The sequence below is a fragment of the Cryptomeria japonica genome, chromosome 2 (assembly GCF_030272615.1).
Source record: "Cryptomeria japonica chromosome 2, Sugi_1.0, whole genome shotgun sequence".
Lineage (NCBI taxonomy): Eukaryota > Viridiplantae > Streptophyta > Pinopsida > Cupressales > Cupressaceae > Cryptomeria > Cryptomeria japonica.
This window is the reverse complement of record NC_081406.1, coordinates 662,937,086-662,953,596: the sequence shown is the minus strand read 5'-3', so window position 1 is coordinate 662,953,596 and position 16,511 is coordinate 662,937,086. Positions and strand designations below refer to the sequence as shown.

General features: G+C 44.4%; 1 protein-coding gene across 2 annotated transcripts in view; it reads right to left on the bottom strand.

Moving 5' to 3' along the window:
* Nucleotides 1-16,511, bottom strand: part of LOC131061536 (carbon catabolite repressor protein 4 homolog 4) — a 145,802-nt gene that overhangs the window by 105,731 nt on the left and 23,560 nt on the right. For both annotated transcript variants that reach the window (XM_057995282.2, XM_057995278.2), the window contains exon 2: nt 3,415-3,511. In XM_057995282.2, the coding sequence (XP_057851265.2) occupies nt 3,415-3,496 (82 nt within the window). In that variant the 5' untranslated portion in view covers nt 3,497-3,511. The remainder of the gene's footprint in view (nt 1-3,414; nt 3,512-16,511) is intronic.

Genomic DNA, 16,511 nt, shown 5'->3' with positions numbered 1-16,511 from the left:
AGAATTTTGTTGCTTGTAATGAAACTAACCTCTATTTTTCTTCTTAAAGTCTTCTTCATCGTCTTTATCATTTCTGCCATAAGGACACTTAGCAGCAAAGAACCCAATCTTTCCACAATTGAAGCACTTAAAAGGCAGCTACCCTTTGTACTTGCTAGAACCCTTTAAAAATTCTCTAATAAGATTCATAACTTCTTCATCAGTATCACACTCTAATTCAGAACTTATCTCCTTTGCTTTCTTTGTAGCCTTAAATGCAGCTTCTCTTTTAAATGTATCTTCACCAACAGTTCTCATATCAAATGCCATATAAATCATCAATCGTAATTTTATCAAGATCTCTGGGTTCTTCAATTGCAGAGATTTTAGTATCATATCTCGAAGGTAAAGATCTCAAAACCTTCTAAACAACTACGGAATCTTTCATGTCTTCTCCGAGACCTTTAATTGAATTCACTATCCTATCAACCCTAAGGAAATAATCAACAAACTGCTCTTCTTCTTTCATCTTTAACCCTTCAAATTTTGCCTTGTATTTTTGTAACTCTGCTTGCTTCACTTTGGCATCACCTTCATAGGTACGCTTCAGTTTATCCCAGAACACTTTAGCTGTTTGACAATGCATCACTTTAACAAACAAACTATTATATAAACCACAAAGTATTGCATTCTTTGCCTTTGCATTATTTCCATGCTCTCTTTGTTCAGCAAGATCAGTTAAAGGAGTTGTAGGCATTGTATAACCATTTACAATAGACATCCATACATCAAACCCCAAAGAAGACAAATAACTCTCCATTCTAATACTATAGAAAGCATAATTAGTACCATCAAATAAAGGGGCTTTATTTGAGAAGAATCCTTCTTGACAAGCCATGTTTCTTTATCCAAGATCTACTTAAGTTGATTAAGCCTTTTCAAGAACCAAGCTTTGATACCAATTGGTAGCCAAGGTTTGTCATTATACCAAAAGATCAACCTATTAATGCCTAATACAAACACGAGAGATAAACAAACAACAGGAGGCGGTTAAGCCATGTTGCAAATCCCTAAGGGCAGTGCTGAACAACCAAGGGGATGAAGGGTGCACCTTCCAACAAATAAAAGTATGGGCATTCATATTTGATGAACCAAAATATGAGCGAATCTTTAGGTACATATGTTGGCTATTACATAAGAAAATAATTCTTCTAATCTATTATGGTTCTCCTAGGTATCAGAAATAAACAATGACAAGTTATGCTATGTTTGCCATTAAATAACAAGTATGCATCAAGTATTTTTTGTTAGAATGGGTGATTGCGTAAATAAACGTTGTCCCAACCATGTCCAAGATTACAAGAATGATTAGAGGAGCTCACTCAGTTTCTCCTTAAGTCATATTGTCTAAATGTCTACAAAAATTGAACATTGCACTCATAATAATCTACATTGTTAAATTCACTAGATATAGCCCCATTTTTTTAGTACGAGTCATGCCAAAATCAACTACAAACCCGAGTCATCTTTAGGATTGGATAAGATTCAGATTATTTTGGGTGGAAACTTTTGGAAATGGCACATGGCTTATCCAAGCAATTATGAAATCAATGTGGTAAAATTAACTCAAATCCAAGTTGATTCCAGTGCCAATAGATTGTTCGAAGCATTTTTTTACTATGACAAACAAAACCATAAACATCCATCCCAAAGGCTAGTACTGACCCAAAGAATTGTGAGTTGGGTAAAAATGTGCCCAAACCAAGAGTGGGCAAAGCCAACAACTTCCACATTCCCCTATTTAATGTGGCAACCCTTATAGGTCACTGACACATTCCCCTCCCAAACAACGGCCATGTTAGTTAAGAGTTAGCTTAAGCAGAAACTAGAAGGTTATTTGATCCTTGACCTTTCTGCTGCCTCAAGCAAGGCTGCCAAATCATAGGCAGGTCAATCTGTCCCTCTTGAGATACACCAATGTCCAAGCCCTAGCAGGAACGCATAAGAGACCTGCCTTTAGAGGTGGGATCATTGAGTGGACACACTTAAGCATTGAATGGATACACCTTGCAAATGCAACAAATATTGCTTTCTGCCATGGAAATTTGCTACAATCACACGATCACCCCTTTTGCTCATCCAACATAATCAATATGGAAGTTGACTTCAATAACCAAGAATGAAAGAGAGAGATGTTGCAAATTCCATCAATGCCTCTCACACCAAAGTAAAATCTTCCTAGCACCCCAATAATTTTCTCAGGCTTTCACAACAAAAGGATTAAGAAGCAACTATGGACACATTGATAACACGGGTTTGTTTCACCTAGGCAAATTTGCTTTCATGTGTGTGCTCCCCTTTGTGTTAGTTTCTTTTGATATTACATGACCCAGCTCTGGCTTTATGCCACTAGATAAGTATGATTGTATTTCCCTTTCATAAGTACTATCTTGTTAATACAATATGTCACCATCACTACTTGCTCTTTTAAAAAATTATTAATGGCTAACACATTTTTATTGATAAAACATTGAAATATATATGAGCTGACAACAGTACAGACATTTGGTCAGGCCTTACAACAGTTATGCAGAAAATTCCTTGAAGGCTTATGCAAGATGAAACTAAAGTCTGCATGATGAGTTTGCATGTTTACAAGATCAGAATCTGTTTGTTGAGGATACGTGTTCACCCCAATGAGAATATTAAATTAAAGGGCATAAGCAATCTTAATAACCTTATCTGCCTGTATTTTTCATTGTGTGTCTTGCTTTGGATCCTTTGACTGCCTTAACTAATACTTGTTTCAAACATTTTTTGAAAAGCATGTAAGAATTTCCATTTGGTGATTTGCATGGTGATGCTAACATGCAAGGAAGATAGGAATATTTTAAGAAATGCCATAGGAGTCTAGGACCAATGCAAATACTGGATCCCTTGAGTTCTTGTAGAGATATTAGCACGTGTGTATATCAGCACGTTTGTTCTCGATAACACCTAAAATGTATAATGTTTCTATAAGTTCAAGAGATGTGTGCGTGTGTGCGTGTGCGCGCGCGTGTGCATGTGTGCATGCATGCATGTTCATGTAGACACGTGCATCCACACATACACACATAAACATTATTCATTAATAGAAAAGGATTGGAAAAGCTTGAGAAACTATGACATTAATTATCCCAGTTTAGAAATGCACATTGAAAAATACCATAGACAAGCCTCTCAAGTGAATAGCGATTTACAAAAGTTAGATGGTAAGCATCAATACTAAAACCTCTAAAGAGTTAGCTCCTGTGTATGATTTAGATTGGCATGCAATCTTAAGGTTTTTAAGTGAATAAAGTTTAGTAAAGTTTACATGCTTTAACATTCAATAAATATGAAACAACTATTATGATTATGAATGGCCCATCTTCAACCAAATTTCTGACTCACCCTCTGAAATGTTTTTGACAGCCCAAATTTTATCATCCACCGAAACAAATTCAGGCAAGTATGATGAGACTGTTCCTGACATTGCTCTTGAAAATCCCTGAAAAAAGAAGTGCTAATTATTGTCTCTTAACAAACACAATCAGATTTCACTAGCCTGTTATAAAAAACTTCAAAATTTTGAGTTTAAATACAGCACATTTCTTCATTTTTTCTTTTGGATAATTTAGCACATTTTTCTCACAAGTACTCAATAGAATCATGATATAAATGTCAAGAAGTGCAAATGATTTCAAAGATTGGACCACTAAGAGAACTTCAATTCTGATACATAATACATACCTACATAAATACATATGTACCCATACACGTGTGCACATGTACATAGATACATACATATACATAGTACACAAACAAAAATTTTGAAAAATTTGTGCAACAGACCCATTTAAATTTCAATAATAAATCATTACAATTGAGACTACTAAGAGTATTTGCCTGCTTAGGACATCAAGACATTTCTCCCAAGTCGTGAGCTGTGACTCAGAAATTGAATACAGTATACAATATAAGTGAATTACTTTGGCACATGCTAGGAGCCACTGTCAATTAAAGTAGAATAACCTTTTTTTTTTACTAGATCATTTTTACATTGTCAGTAAAACCACCAGTGGAGCATGTACTCCGTGCAGTTTAAGAAGGTGACTAAGGAAACCAATCTGCAAATGGCTGTACTTCCTTACAAAATCTTGTGTTTTACACACAGGATAATAAGATGAGTAAGCTACATTTAAAGTATGAGAGTGACTCAGAGCTGGCTGATGCACAAGGAAGTAGGTGGTTTTGGTTCTGGTATAGCACATTATCTTAATTGATATGATTTTTCCATTATACAATTCTTAAACATGGATTTTCAATTTGGTTATATGCTAATTCTATGCAATTTTCTTGTGAAAAGCTACATAAGCTAAAAATTGACACTTGTTACATCTGCGGACTGCCATCTACATCTATATTCAACTTGCAATGTATACATGCCCATATCCATGCCTGCACTGCTGAAATCAGTTTTCATCCAATTATCTGCAACCACCAATATTTGATTTTTACTGTAGACAAACTTATTGATGTACGATAAGAGAAGTATGTTGCTGTTCTTACATGTATTGCCTAAATATACTATGATCTGTTGCTGTAAATCAAGCAGTAAGCTTGGAATCAGCTCAAAACATAATTTTATTTAATAAAAAAAGCATGGAAGCAATGACCAGCTAGACAAGGAATAAGCAAAATGATACACAAGCATGAATGACACAAGATATACACTGGAGAAATATACTAGGAGCGAAAACTCAAGCAACTTGGGGTTGTGCTGCAATATGTTGTTTTGCCAATAAAGTGTAATTCAATGCATTGCAGAAATAATAGACATGACAGAATACATCATGACAGAATATAAAGAAACTCAGATCTTCATTGATTCATAATAATGTTAGTACAATGACAATGACCATACTAACTCTGTCCCCATGACCAAGGACTCGCTAATATATAAAGGTGACCAGTCAGTTACCCGGTGTCAACTGTCGACAACCGACGGGTTAACTGCCGTCATTAACTCTAATTACATTAAATGTCTTATTGCTTAATTACCCGACAACATCATCCCCCCCAAAAAGAAATGTCGTCTCCGGACGAAAGACAACAAAATGGGAATGATATGCCTACAACAAATAACAACTACGAACCCCACAAAATAACAACTACACACAAACTACTGAGGGGGTAAGGGAGGCGTCCCTGATGGTGGAGGGGCTGGGGCTGCTACTGCCAGCTGCTCCCGAAGCTGTAACACCTGGTCGGTCCGGTATCGGAGGTCCTGCTCAGCCTACAACTGTCGCTCCCGAGAACTCCTCACTCGAAACACTGCCTCCATCAATTCCTGATGCTTCGCCTCCAACTCGGCTACCAGGGTAGCAACTCTCGATTCTACTGAGGCTCTCTCATTTGACTGCACTACCAACTCTGCCCTCACGGCACTCAATTCTCCTCTCACGGTGGCAAGGATCTCATCTATACTCCTAGCATGGGTGCGCTACTGCTCTAACTCTGTCTCCAATGCAGGGATGCGAGTGGCCAACTCCTTCTGAGCCCTATCCGCCCTGAGCTGAGTCTCTCGAAGCTCGAGATACCTATCTCGTACAGCCTGCTCAATCCGTCTGATCACAGATTGTGTCTGACTCCCTCCGGCCACCTCCTAGCTCTGCCACTCTACTCGCATCTCTAGAAGATCAAGCATCGGCCATCCATGCTGCTCAAAACACTGCTGAAATGCCACTGCTACTCCAGATGTAGCAAACGCAAGGAGCCTCCGCAAAGTGAGTTGTCTGACAGACTCCTCTACTGTCGAGGCAACCAGTAACTGAACCTCCTCCTCCATCCTGGCTAAGAACTGCACCATGGCAGTAGGTCGCCCCTCTCCAATCCGTCCAACCTGATGCTGCTGCTGCGGTGATACCGCCCCCTCCTCCACCAGCAGTGTCTTTCTATCGCCCTGCTTTCTAGTGCCACTGTCCAAGTCGATAACCCTTGGAGGTGAAGGAATACAAGGGTAGGAAGATGTGGGTGGTGCCTGCCTGCATGGGGATGAAGGTAGAGCCGCATATCTATCTAGCCATGAATCGACATCGTCCCCTGCCGACCTCTCCTCGACCATCCTCTAGGCCTCCTCTGTCCTAGGTTCCGTCAGGATGACGGGCATGCGTACTGGTGCACTCGCTGGTGTCATCATCTTGGCTGTGACTGGCAATGGCTGGACTGGTGGAGGCCGAGGATGCATCTGACCAAACCCAAGTATGGGGATGCTAGAGATGGTACCCACTATGACTCCAAATGATGCCAATGGTCCTCCCTCTCCTCCGACGGTCAGGAATGCTGGAGTAAATACCACCTGGCCGGTCCTGCCAGCTCCCCCTCCAAGCATTCCACAATGCCCCCTCGGTACACTTGCCAACGATACTGTCTGAGTGGTGGGGGTCTCCTGCGGCGATACTGGCTACTCGGTCTGTGAAAGCCTGAAGGTGCTATCTTCCTCTGAATCATCCGACCCCTCACTTTCCTTCTTACTAGTGCTATGTCGTTCTGAATCCGTGTCACTGGCCGACACCACTACGTGGACCAGTCTCCTCCTCTTCCTGCTAGTCTGTCCCTCGGCGATAGTCAAAATATCTAGCTCTGACCAATAAAATATAGCTGGCTTAAGGAAGTTGATGCTATCCCGCGACTGCCATCCTCTACGGTGTGGTGGCACCTGTACCCGCACGGAATCTAAAAATAATCCGATAGCGTGATGTGACAAATAAAATACTTTATGTTTTAGCATCATACAGTCGTGGGCTCTGTCTGACAGTAGACTGGCCCAATCATACACTGTGCCCTTTCTGAGTCCTGCCATCAATGCGATCATAGGTACTACTGCGTCCGACGCTCTGTTGGCGCCAGTCATCCTGCTCTGTACTACGTCAAGTAAACATTGCCAGATGCCAGATTTTAAAAATGTCTTCCTTAGACCTCTTCCCTTTGGATCCAGGATGCAACTCCATTCTTCTATAGTCAAGTTGTCCCTACACATTTCTTTTATTAGCTGGGTTCTTCTTTCCTCGAACAACTTTGTTACCTTTTTGTCAATCTTTTTACCCTTGTCAGGAATGCCAAATACTCTCTCAAAATCATCAGAGTTAAATGAAACAATGATGTCAGTGTGCTGGAAATTGAATGACGATGTGCGAAGTTCAGGATCATATGTTTTAATCATTTGTCGTAGGCAGGGTTCGAATTCCTTAATATTAAAAATGGGCATCTGAATAGCATCATGGACCTTAGCTTTTGTTAATTCAATTTTTACCTCAATATCTGACGGGCTCGTGGCATTTTCCCACCATTGCCTGCACACAGTTCCAGCCAAACCCTCGAATAGAATTGTATCTGCGGTGACCTACGTAACTCTTCCCTTTCCTGCATCCTGTGCAATTGCTTTGCCCTTGTCTTGGTCACCCATTGCTACAGCAGGTTTCTTTCTAGCTTCCTTCTTGGTTTGCTCTTCTCTTTCCTGCAATTTCTTCCTCCAGTCTAGCTTTTTCAATCCCCTAGGTTCAATCGCCATTAATCAAAATAAAATAAAAATTCCTTGTCTGGGGTTCGATTTGTAACTGTTTCGAGCCTTAACTGTCTTTCGTTTTGTACGGATTTGCCTTGCTAATGTGGTACGGCTGATTTGATTGTACGGCTATCACCCGACAATTTTCTAACTTGGCAATTTCCTAAGTATTCATGCCATATAAAACACTTAATGACAAAAAAAAATAACGTTAACTTTTTTCTGTATGTAAAAATTTATTTTATTTTTTTACTCAATTTCGTACGACCGTACGGCCTTTTCCATACGACCGCACGGATTTTTTTTTAACTCAATTCCATACGACCGTAAGGTTTTTGTTTTTGTTTTTTTTAAATTCCTACGACACCATACGGGGTCGTACGGACCTACCGTACGGTCATTTCCATACGACCGCACTTACCTGTCCACCTGGGCAGACCTCGTCTCTTGCCTCTGTTGGTGATAGATTTTCAACTTGGAGCCATTTTCAACATCAAGCACCTCCATCCCGTCCATCGTCCACAAGTTGATGGCTCCGTTCACGCCAACTTCGCGAATCTTAAAGGGACCTAGCCATTTTACCCTGAACTTGCCTGGCTTAATTTCATTTCGACCATTAAACTTCAATACCAATTGCCCTGGGGTGAACTGCATCCTTCTTAAATGTTTGTCGTGCCAAGCTTTCTATCGTTGTTGAGCTGTCTCCGTCGCCCACTGTGCCATCGTCCGTCTTTCATCCAACTTATTCAGGGCGTATAGTCTCTCCCGGAGGCTTTCCATGTCGCCTAACCTATTGTCAATGGCAACTCTACGACTTGGCACCATGAATTCCACTGGCACCACAGCCTCCTGGCCATACATTAATTGGAATGGTGTCTGCCCAATGGTTACCTTGTAAGTTGTTCGGTATGCCCAAAGTACCGACGGTAGACGCTCCTCCCAGTCTTCCTTCTCAACCCCGCAGGACTTATAAATTACTGACGCCTTGATTTTGTTGGTCGCCTCAGCCTAGCCGTTTGCCCGAGGATAGTACGGACTTGATAGAGAATGGAAAATTTTGAATTCAGTTGTCAACAGCCGGATAATGTGGTTTACGAAGTGCCCTCCTCTATCACTTGTCAACTGTATAGGTATTCCGTACCGAGTGATAATCTATTCATAAATGAATCTCGTCGTACTAACGACGGAGTTGTCTGCCAAGGCCCTCGCTTCAACCCATTTGGTAAAGTATTCGGTCGCCACGACAATGTATCTACATCATCGGGCCCAGTTTGGTTTCAACAGACCAATGAAGTCTAACCCCCATCTTTTGAACAACTCTTGAGCATTCGACAGGTTGAGCGGCATAAAATCCCTCTTTAACGGTCATCCAACACGTTGACATGTATCACAACTTGTCACCCATTCTCTAGTGTCATTATGCACTGTCGGCCACCATAAGACTTTCCTCGCCGTCGTGTCCGGTCCCATGTGTCCTCCTGCGACCCCTTCATGTGCTTCTCTCAGGACTCCTGGGATTTCCTCTTCCAAGACGCATCGTCGTAGGATCTGGTCAAGTCCCATCTTGTAGAGAAGGCCATTTATAAGTTGGAACGTTCTGCTTCTTAGTACAAGTTTTCATCTTTCGCCTGACGACATTTCCTTAGGAAATTTTGAAGTTGACAGGTATTCGCCCACACTTGTGTACCAAGCAGGAAGGATGGCAATGCGGAAGAGATGGGCGTCCGGAAAATCCTCGTAAACACCTTCGGCCGGCTCTCCAAACTTGATCCGTGATAGCTGGTCGGCGATGACATGGCTCTTGCCAGGTCTAACAATGATGTTGAATGTAAACTCTTGTAACAGCAACAGCCATCGGCTAATCCGCCCTTGGATGATTGGCTTGTTCACCAAGTACATCAACGCCTGGTGATCCACATAAAATGTGAATGGTGTCGCCAATAGGTAATGTCAAAATTTCTGGACGGAGTATACCATCCCGAGGGCTTCTCTCTCCGTCGTGCTGTAATTCTTCTCTGCTTTTGACAAGAGTCGGCTTGCAAAATACACTAGGTGGTCCAGCTCGTGGCTGCCAACCTGCGCCAGTGTGGCCCCTATGGCAAAGTTGGATGCGTCGACATGTACATGGAACTCTTTGTCCCAGTCTGGATATGTCAGGATTGGCGCACCTACCAACCGTGACTTTAACTCCTAGAAAGCCTCTTCTTGGGCCATCCCCCAGATGTACGGCTCCCCCCTATGTGTTAGCATATCAAGTGGGTATGATACTTGGGCAAAGTTCTTAATAAACCGCCTATAATACCCAATGTGTCCAAGAAATGACTTGACGCCAGTGACATCGTCGAGCGCCTCCATCTCCACAATGACCCGTACCTTGTCAGGGTCAGTCTTCAATCCGGCCTTGCAGACGATGTGCCCTAGTAACTTGCCTTGAGGCACCATAAATCGGCATGTCTTGGGATTTAGGGCGAGGCGGGCTCGTCGGCATCTTTCCATGCATTCGCCAAGTGCGGCGAGATGTGCCTCTTCCATGCTGTAAATGGACTAGTCGTCCAAGAATGCTTTGAAGTTTCCTACGGACATTTTGTTGAAAATATGGAGGATTATCCGTTGGAAGGTAGCTGGCACGTTGCACAACCCGAATGGCATCCGATTGTATGCATAGACGCCATCTTCTACGACAAAGGTGGTCTTCAATTTTTCTTCCTCTGCAATGGAAATTTGATTATATCCAAAGAATCCATCCATAAATTTCATGGCCCGCTACTTCCTCAAGGATGGTGTCTGTGAATGGTATGGGAAATGGATCTTTAATTGTGACAGCATTCAAACACCTGAAGTCTACACAGATTCTTATCTGATTGGCCTCCTTTTTCAAGGATATCACAATGGGTGATACCCATTCCCTGGTCTGGACCTTGAAGATGATTCCTACTTCGAGCATGCGGTCAATTTCGTCATTTACCCTAGCGGCATAATGTTTGTTCATCCTGTATGGCCGCTTCCATACAGGCATGGCTCCGAGAACCAGAGGGATCCGGTGTACACAAAGTTCTTGTGGTACCCCTTTGAGGTCTTTATACGTCCAGGCAAACACATCCTTGTACTCTGTGAAAATTTTGAACGTCGCCGTCTTCAAGACCGGATTCCAGTCGTCGCTGACCAGAATATTTTTCAATTCTGAAGTTTCTCCAAGGTTTGTAATTTTAAGTGCGGATTCCTTGTACCTTATGGGCTAACTCTTGTCGAACTGGTGTGCTGGTGCGTCATCCACAGGGGCATCTCCTTCCTTGTATTGTCCGTACTCTGGCGAGAACTCGTTCTCATCAAGTTCTTCGATCTCCAGCACATTGCACCCGTACAATAATTCATAGTCTTCCATTTGCCAATGGAAGAGCCCTCTCAAAGAATCCGTCTCGTCCTCAGAACAGGCTTGAATTCCTAAGATGCCTTCGTCATCTGGTTCCCTGCCATCCTTCCCTTCATCCGTACCGTCGTCCCCGTCGGACTCTGACTCTGATGCCAACTCTTCACTGACCAGTTGGGTTTTGAGATCAATGATATATCTTCTGTCGGCCTTTTCCATGGACAAGGTGTTCTTTTTCCAATTGTGGTTTGCTTTTGCCACCACCAGCCAGCCTCTGCCAAGGATGGCATCATATCCCTTCTTCTTCAATGGGATGACCACAAAGTTCAAGACGAACGGCTGTGTTCCGATCGTCACTGGCTACGCCATGAGTGTGCCAAGCGACTTGATGCCGTGTTGGTCTGCTCCCAATAAATTAAAGGTGGACAGCCAGAGTGAAGGTTTGCCCAATTTTTTCCATGTTTCCTCTGACAAGACATTTACTCCTGACCCGTCGTCGACAATGGTGTCGGTCAAGATGGTGACCAGTATACCCATTTCCACCACTACTGGGTGTCTACCATTGTTGATCATCAAGGCTAATGGGTTTGTCGCCGTCTTGCGAAGGTTGTCCCTTCCATGTGTTGGTCGGCCGACTGGGGTTATCAGTACGGATTGCAAAAGTGTCGTCCGCAAGTGTGGCATACTTTCCAGGAGATCCTTCATTTTGACGGGTATCTCGACCTGTAGCAGTTGGTTTATAATATTTGTTTCTGCTTCAGAGCGAGAAGTACCTGCAAGCCCGTGTGCGTCCTTGTTCGTCGACATCTCCTTCTCCAATTCCGCTCGTGCCTCCAATGCCTTTCGTTTTTCCGTACGAGGATCTAGGTAAGTGGCCGCTTTCGTCTTGGATCTTGTTATGGCAAGCACATCCTCCGTTTCTACATTCAACAAATTCACTCCAGATTTCGGACAGTTGCCATCGTCATGGTCCCCTGAACTGCACCACTTGCAAAGTTTTTGTGGCACTTCCTCCACCGTACAGTCCCTGGCAAAATGCCTCCATTGGTTGCAACACCGACATTGTATCATCGGCCACCCTTTAGCGTCGTATTGGATTCGGCTTCTATTATTAGTATTATTATTATTGCCTCTTCCTCCTCGCCTGTTGTTCCGATAGCCGCCAGACGATGCGTTGTTGATCGCAGGCTGGGACGTGTCGGCTGGCGCAGACGGTTCCATAAAGAGAACCTGTTGGTTACAGGTCCTCATATTGTACGAACACTCCTTGGTAAGGTGCCCGGCAATCTAACAAATATCACAAAATGCTTTCTTCGGACAAGACCCCTTGGTGTGTCTGTCGCTGCGGCAATCCGTGCACCATAAATCCCCTTCGTCGGCTCTGCTTGTGCTTCCTTTGGTCGCCTTCATCTCTCTCATCATTCGCTCCATATCTTTCTGGAGAGCCCGTACCTTGCGATTAGACTCGTCATCACTACTACTGCTTTTGTCAGAAGAGGAATCGTCGTCTAACGAGGATTTCTTTTTCTTTTTCTTTTTCTTGGACGTCTTCTGCTCGCTTTCTAAATCCATTGCCCTATTATAGGCGTCGATATATGAAGAGGGAGGTACGATCTTCATTTTCTGTCTAAGAGACGTCTTCAAACCTTCCACGAACCACCATTTTTTCAATCCGTCTGTGGGTTGGTTCTCCATTTTTCCTAGCAGCTCTTTGAGCCGCCGGCTGTAGATTCGAACCGTCTCGTTCTTCCTCTGTTTCGTGCCGTAAATTTCGGCTACGATCTCATTATCGTCTCTTAGGAGACGAAACTCCGCTTGAAATTCCTTCTTCAAGTCAGGCCATGTGCTAATTTTAGCCTTCTCCGTATCGAAGAACCAGTCGATGGCCACGCCCCTTAGGGTTGCGGGAAACTGTGTTACCCACTCGTCTGGATCGGTAACACCATTCGCTCCCCAAATTGTTTCACAAGTGCGACAATGGCGGACAGGGTCTTCTTTCCTGCCCCCATGGAACTTTGGAAGTTTTTGTTTTTGCACCATGCCTTGTCTTTTTACTACTGGTGGCTGCTGTCCTACTCCGGATGGGTTAGATCCTATAAGAGGTGCTTGACCGTCGTGCCCCGGTATCCCTCCGACACTCCTGGCAGCCCCGGTGTCTTCTCCCTCCTTTGCCTCCTCCCCACTCCATGGAGTTTCCCTAGCCTCTGGTGTGCATGACAAGTCCCTCGAGTCCCTCAACTAAGTTTTAGTACACTCTATCCTGCGGCGGGTTTCCGCAAGTAACTCCTCCCAACTCCGTGGGTGGCCGTCGGCCTCACCGTCCCCTTCGGAGCGTTCCTCCTCCCTTCGCTTATACCTCTGTCGCCTTTCCGCTTGGTGTTCAAGGATCAAGGCACGTCAGGCTACTGCACGTTCATCTATATACTCTTGCTTATTTTTGTCTTTATTCAATGTATTGGGCATTAATTCCCATACAGCTTTATATATAACAACGACATATAAAAAGTAGAACACTTTTATCCATTCATCCTGTGGGATACAAGTCTATGTCAACAATATGACATAATTATTACAATGAGTGTTCTTTATTCCGCCCCGTACGGCTCAAGGTTCAAGTGTCCCATCGCATGCCATCTTGTTGCGCTTCCCAACGATGGTTGTTTTCTTCATACTATAGGAGGATCTGTTGGCATCGTTCTTCGCAAGCAATTTCCTCCAGGCAAGCCCGCTGTGCGAGTGAAGCATGTGCGAGCAATCGGGGGAGGTGGTTCATCAACTGATTCATCGCTGGGCTAACTTCCAATGCGGTCCACACGGCACTTGTTGGAACTTCCGCCTCCATGGCCTCTCTTCGGACGTAGGTTTCAATGGCCACCTAAAGTAGGATTGAAAATTCCCTCGTTGTAGTGTCTTCTCCGTCGTAGAGCTTTGTTCGTGCGTTGTCTGCCTCAAGGTTAATCTCGCTCGCGGGTAGGCCCATCGCGTCCATACACCATCCGCTCCTTTTCCCGAGTCTGTCTAGGCAATGGCACCAAATGTTTTGCCAATAAAGTGTAATTCAATGCATTGCAGAAATAATAGACATGACAGAATATAAAGAAACTCAGATCTTCATTGATTCATAATAATGTCAGTACAATGACAATGACCATACTAACTCTGTCCCCATGACCAAGGACTCGCTAATATATAAAGGTGACCGGTCAGTTACCCAGTGTCAACTATCGACAACCGACAAGTTAACTGCTGTCATTAACTCTAATTACATTAAATGTCTTATTGCTTAATTACCCGACAACATATGTCAACTGATTTAAGTAAGATTACAAACCAAAGCATACTTTGGAGCCTCTTCTTGCTTGCTTTGCTATAAAATTTGATCAGCCTAAGCACATCTCCTACATTCAACTAGAATATTACTCCTCTAGATCCAACTACAAATGAAGACGATGCCATTGCAATTCCAATATTTATGAATACATTGTGTCATCAAAATTACAAAAAAAACTCAAAACACAACCCATCTCAACAATCAGGATATGGAATGCTATGGATTCCATTTTTATATGGTAGTTGTTTTCCCTACGAGTGTGAGTGTGTGTTTAGTGCATTGCAGATAACCAGAATATGACAATATACACAGATGCAGACAAATAGATGAACTCAATACTGCATTCTCATTGATAACATGTGCCAGTACATCAGATAACATCAAGCCTGTACTATCCTACCACAAACTGGAAACAAGGACAACTATATAGGTGTCGGCACGATTACCCATGCCAACTGTCGGCAACCATCAAGTTAACCGCCGACCTTAAACACATATGTAATTACCCGACAACATCGTCCCCCCCAAAAAGAAGGGTCATCTCCGAACGACATACAACCAAAATGGGAATGATGTAACATATACAGCAACCATCAAGTTAACTGCCGGCAACCATCAAGTTAACCGCCGACCTTAAACACATACGTAATTACCCGACAACATCATCCCCCCCAAAAAGAAGGGTCGTCTCCGAACGACATACAACCAAAATGGGAATGATGTAACATATAAAGCAAAAGAAACTCAAGACGAAGGGGGTACAGAGGGCATCCCTGATGAAGAAGGGCCCGTTGGTGTGGCTGCCATCTACTCCCGCAGCTAGTACACCTGCTATGTACAATGGCGAAGATCCCTCTCGCCGACCAATTGCTGCTCCCTCGACCGCTTCACCATATGGACAGCCTCCATAAGCTCCTTATGTTTCTTGTCAAGCTTGTCCAGGGCAAAAGTGAGTCGGGTCTCCAACAATGCTCGCTCACCCGTGGCCGCTGCCAACTCCTCCAGGCTATTGGCCCTAGCTCGCTACTGAGCAAGCTCCAGCTCAAGAGGTGGAACACGGTGGCTAGCTCCGCTTAAGCTGCCAAGGCGGCCACCCCCGCCGTCTCTGCACTGTGTTGAGTCTGTCTGAGCTGATAATAACCATCTCGAATAGACTGCTCCACTCTCCTAAGTAGGGCCTGCATCCCACTCTCTCCAGCCACCCCCGAGCGCTGCCACTCCTCCAACATCACAGGGAGCTCAACCTCAGGCCAACCCCTGTCCTCAAAACATCACCCAAACGCCTCGACGCAGCTCCCTGTGGCAAATGCGAGGAGACCCTCTAAGGCTAGCGGGCCAAGAGTCCGCTCTTGCGCTGAAGTTGCCAACCACCGAGCACATGCCTCAACCTCGACTAAAAACTGGCCCATCCCACTGGGCAGGCTCTCCGCAAGGTCCCCAATCTACAGATCTAGCTGAGGGGCCTCCTTTCCCAACCCCCCTGTCTCATGCAGTGTCCTAGTGTTCTCCTGTTGGGGAGAAGAACTATCCCTCTCCAAGTCCACAACAATCTTCGGGGGTGGTCGTGAGGATACGAGCGGTGGTCCCACTAGTGTCAGGGGGGAGCTGCATAACAACCCAACCATGTATCCATTGAGGCGTCATCCTCTGCCATGTCCGCACCTCCCTCCATGGTCTCTACAGCCGGTTCCACGGAGGAGGGTGTACTCCCTATAACCCTCTATGCTGACATCTATGCGGGAACCTGTGCTGGTGGAGGATGCAATTGTCCAAAACCCAGCACAGGGATTGTTGGGACGGCACCAACTGTCACTCCCGTACGCGAGAGTGGCATCACGTGGCCATCCACACTCAAAAACGTCAGTGTAAAGAGGATGTGGCCTGTCTTGGCTCCCTCTAGGGGCTTGACCCTACCACATAGAGGCCCCCAAGTTCCTCTAGGTATATGTCCAAAAGTCACCATGCCGTCAGCATTCTCCCCCATACGAGGGCTCTCCTGCACCTCTCTCCGACCTGTAAGGCGAAACGCATCGTCTCCACCACTGTTCCAAGACAAACCATCATCGAACTCCCCACTGCTATTATCAACCTCTTCTGCGGTCTCTGCCTCACTCTCAGAAACGGTCACCTGGACTGGTCTCCTTCACTTCTTACTAGACTGTGCATCTCCACCACCTGTGGAGGTGTCGAGATGGGTCCAATAAAAAATGGGGGGCTGCAAGGGGTCAATGCTACTACTCGGCTTC